This window comes from Glycine max, chromosome 7, assembly GCF_000004515.6.
Source record: "Glycine max cultivar Williams 82 chromosome 7, Glycine_max_v4.0, whole genome shotgun sequence".
Lineage (NCBI taxonomy): Eukaryota > Viridiplantae > Streptophyta > Magnoliopsida > Fabales > Fabaceae > Glycine > Glycine max.
The window spans coordinates 19,884,606-19,889,074 of record NC_038243.2 but is presented as its reverse complement, the minus strand read 5'-3'; the positions used below and the strand labels follow the sequence as shown (position 1 = coordinate 19,889,074).

At 30.6% G+C, this 4,469-nt stretch overlaps 1 protein-coding gene across 1 annotated transcript; it reads right to left on the bottom strand.

The window, feature by feature from the left end:
• Positions 1-388: 388 nt before the first annotated feature.
• On the bottom strand, positions 389-4,082 carry LOC100815805 (uncharacterized). The gene is made up of 3 exons (XM_003530271.5): positions 3,319-4,082; positions 1,545-2,069; positions 389-815 (listed from the first exon to the last, which is right to left on the bottom strand). Exons 1-2 carry the CDS (start codon positions 3,716-3,718, stop codon positions 1,567-1,569), a joined length of 903 nt encoding a protein of 300 aa, XP_003530319.1. The 5' UTR covers positions 3,719-4,082; the 3' UTR covers positions 389-815; positions 1,545-1,566.
• Positions 4,083-4,469: the final 387 nt, after the last annotated feature.

The following is a 4,469-nucleotide window of genomic DNA, read 5'->3' as shown; positions in this document are numbered from 1 at the left end:
TTTTTAGAAAACCGATGTTAATATAACATATTAACATCGGTTGTACTGCAAAACCGATGTCAACGTTCATCATGCGTACACTTTTTTTGCTGTTGTTCATTGTGTTTAACATCGGGTATCCAAAGAACCGATGTTGTCATATATATGTTAACATCGGTTTTACAAAATCGATGTTAACATTCATACATTCAACATCGGCACTTTCAACATCGGTTTTAGAACTGATGTAGAATGTTCTAAATAACCGATGTTGAAAGTGTATTTTCTAATAGTGTATATTCAAAAGATAATTGAAAAATTACAAAAGATAAATACAAATTAAGATAAATAATAAAAGATAAAGGAAGATATCAACATCACAAGAAATTATTCATAAAAAGGATAAATGTGAGATTAATTAATATTTATATATATGAAATTTTACAATTTACACACATATAAAGTACTTAAATTTATATAAAAACATAAATAATATGAAACACTAACCTAGCCACCGTTTACAACTCCCCTCCTCAAACCAACAACAAATATACAACAGAATCAAACAATATAAAATAGTTGCATTAATCAATGATATACAATTTTTTTCTATAGGGAAACTATATGTCTATGTTGAATGGACCTAGCGACACCAGGGATTCATCACACAAGAGTCGTTCCCGCAGAGGGAGTTAAGAATCGATCCTCTCGTTTCCCTTTTGCATTTGGGAGAGAAACACATTGTAAAAAAACAAATATAGTAAACCTTACATAGATATTTGTCTTTGTATCTTTCCCAAAAGTTTGAGAGGAAACATGAAAAACAATATTCATCCCTGAAACAATATGTAAATATCAAAAATGTTAGCAATGCATCTTCTATGATATATATTCTTTTGACATACTTTCTCTTAGATGATGTTCATGTATGTTTTACCAAGTATGAGATTGATATTTTTAGAGGATTAATGTTATTTTTTGTCCTTATAAATTTGACAATTTTTTTTCTTTTAATTATGAAACTCACTTTTTGAACATACTCTTCTTTATTGGCTTATATTTATTGAAAATCATAAATTTTGATAGATCTTTCATTATTTTTAATAAATTTTAATTAATAATAAAAAATTTATTTAAAAAAAATATGTTAAAAAATATATCATTAGCACTCCTCATAAAAAGTGTATTAATAAAAATAATAAATGATCAATTGCGTCCCTAAAAGGGTATAACAATAACAATTTAGTTATTAAAAGAACAAAAATTTTAATTTAATTCCTAAAATATAAAATAAATATGGCAATTAAATTTGTTAAGTTTCATAGGACTATTTTATCATCAATGATAATATTTAATGAACAATTTGACATTGAGTTATATTTTTAGAAAACTACTTTTTGATATTAAATTATAAATTTCATAAAACAATTTTATTCTAAGTTGTATGATAGGACATACTAAATCAGAATTTCGTTCTGCGGTACTAAAATATCATCATCTTACACTTTAGGAACCAAAAAGTAACCATTTACCTATGAAAGAAAGTTAGCGAATATGTTACTAACCTCTCATTGGCGATTATAATGATCATTTGTATCGTGGTTTTGGACTAGCATTAGCAGGACCATTGTTTCCCTTAGCAATGTTCTGCACAAGCACATCTCCCACACTCTCTCCAATGCCCTCAACGAGTCCTCCAATGAACTCAATGACCACTTGAGAAGCCACACGTGCTGCAGCAGCAAGCACGCTAGGCTTCTCAGGTGTCCTAATGCCGTTGGCTTGTAGTCCGTTGATCTTGGTCTTGGCGCACACCGCGTGGAGATGGTACTTGCACACAGTGCAGCGGTAGACCTTCCCGGACCTCCGCTTCTTGCACTCACCGCAGACGAAGGAGGCGGGGTCCGGGGCAGTCGATGAGGTTGTTGGGAGCATTTTGAGAGTGTGGGGGTGGGGTGGGTACTCGATTTCGGTGTTGAGCATGGCACAGCATGGGTGCATCTGAAAGGCACATGCAGTGCATAGGAAGGCAAAGCCCTTTGTTGGTTTGCCACACACATCACATTTTGATTTTGCCATCCCAGTCTTGGCTGAAACAAAAAAAAAAAAAACAATATTAATTAAAGAAAATGTTAATAGTGCATTTCATCTTTCATAGTGTAGAATTTTTCATCCATAGTATGTATAAAGAATTTATAATAATTTATCTATACATTTTAATCAACATAGTTATATTTCTTTATGGCTCATGGTGTAGAATGAAAGACATAAAGAGAGGGAAAAAAATAGAAGATAAGAAAAATTGATAAATTTAATAAGTGATGTGATATAAAATAAAGAAAGAGATAAAAGACATAAAATAAAAGTGAGATGGAGAAAAAAAGATAATGTGTGATAATAATATCTCGTTAGTTAATTAATGAATACGAAATAAAAGTTGGGATATTAAGTAGGAATATTTTTCTTCCAAAAAGTAATGAAAGACGAAATGACTAATTTAAAGTAATATAATGGAGAGAGAAAATAGAAAATTGAATAGTTAAAACTCATAAACATGTGATGCTAATCAATTTTGTTCTAATTTATACAAAAGATTCGTTATAAAAAAGCATTTTTTTTTTATCTAAAACACACAAAGAGACTAGTTAAGTAGTTTTAAAATTACTTTTATTTCGAAGAAGTTTTAGAATTTGTTAAGTTTGATTGTGTAAGCTTTAAAAATCAATCATTTGATTGATAGGATTCATTATTTATAAAAAGTTATTGAATGAATTCATTTGATCAAATTTATTTTTAATGTAAGTGGATCTTAATTTATCAGCATCAGCATCTATGTACTTGACTTTTTTGAAGTTTTGATAGAGAAAAAGTACCATATTTATATTTGACAAGACCTTATATTTCATTCTATACTATCTATATGTTATTTTACAGATTTTTTTTGACAGAACGTTATTTTATAGATAATGGTATAAATGTTTGTAATTTTTTAATATAATTAAATGAAAGATTAACAATAGATAGCCTAATTTTTAACTGAGAGAGTTAGGCTGGTCTATGTTGTTTAACAATTTTCATAAAGGCAGCAAGAAAAAACAAATTTCATCACAAACATTGAGTTAGTTTTGTTGTTGAATTAAAATATTTTATGAAATATATTAAATTTAAGAATTTCATAAATTTTAGACATGAATATGTCTAAATTTCATTTACTATAATATAATATTTAAATAAAAAATTACATTTGTACAATTGTACTCATGAATATATATATATATATATATATATATATATATATATATATATATATATATATATGTATGTATGTACGTGGTTTACCTGGTTTGGAATGGAACAAGACAGAGTGTTGTGAGTGAAAGGGGTGTGCCTTGAGAGCAGGAGGAGCCAAGGCACAGAAGTCATGCAGCTGAAAATCACATTGCTGGCAAACAAACCTCTTTCCAGAGCCATACTCTTTGCACCCCACACAATTGAACAGGTCAGGGAGATCCACCATTGAGAGAGGGTGCTGAGGGTGGCTGAAGTGAAGAATCTCCTCCCCAAATATGAGTTGTGGTGAGGTAGGAAACTCCACAGGTGGAGGAGGGGACTTTTTGGTCACATAGCCTGTGGAATATTGGTGGTCACTTGGGGCTGTGATTTGGTATTCCATTGTTGAAGAAGATCTCTCAAGCTTGTAGGTTCTTGTTTTCTTCACTTGTTTTAGGCTCTTCATCATGGTGGTGGATTTATAATTGAATTGGTGGTGCTACGTATATAATTAAATTTTCTTCTCTCCCAAGCTAGCAACCTTTTGCAACTCAGATTCAGTGGTGTAGAACAAATGGCAACACCTTGTGGAGAATATATATTAATTGGGGCTGCCAAAAGTAAATTTCACTATTCATGTCTTTGGAAATTAAACACCTAGCTAGGTTGTTGAAATTAAGAAGATGCCATGCATCAAAGCATCTTGCATGGAAGTACTATTTGCCTCTTGGGGCATTTTGTTAATTTATGATGCTTCGTGCTTAATTGTGCCACCTCGTGCTACCCTGTAACATGTCCTCTCCCTTCTGTCTATGGACCCGTCCAAATATACTTATCTATTAAAATATTATGTCTGGTCTTTTTCAGGTTTTTATTTTACTTTTTTTTTTCATTTTGTCATATGGTAAAATGAAATAACTATTTAATTTGGTACTTGAAACTGACATTTTTTGTGTGTTATACTTTGATCTCTGAAAGTTTTCTTTTATGGACAAATTCTTCAAGCTTCTCGGGAAAAAAATATATATAGTTCCTTAAAAATGAGATTGTTTACATGTTGGGTAACTTGATAGGGTAAACCTGTTAGTAAGCTGACACTCTGGGGATTAATTTGTATAAACATACACTTTCAAGACCAAAATAGCATAAATTATTTCTTTCCCGGATTAAATTGTATATTAATTCCTAGCTAATTGATAACAACAAGACTTTTTCAGATT

Coding starts and splice junctions, on each gene's coding strand:
- LOC100815805 (XM_003530271.5), bottom strand. CDS start 3,718: ATGATGAAGAGCCTAAAACAAGTGAAGAAAACAAGAACCTACAAGCTT. Junction 2,070..3,318: donor CTTGTTCCATTCCAAACCAG/GTAAACCACGTA, acceptor TTTTTGTTTCAG/CCAAGACTGGGATGGCAAAA.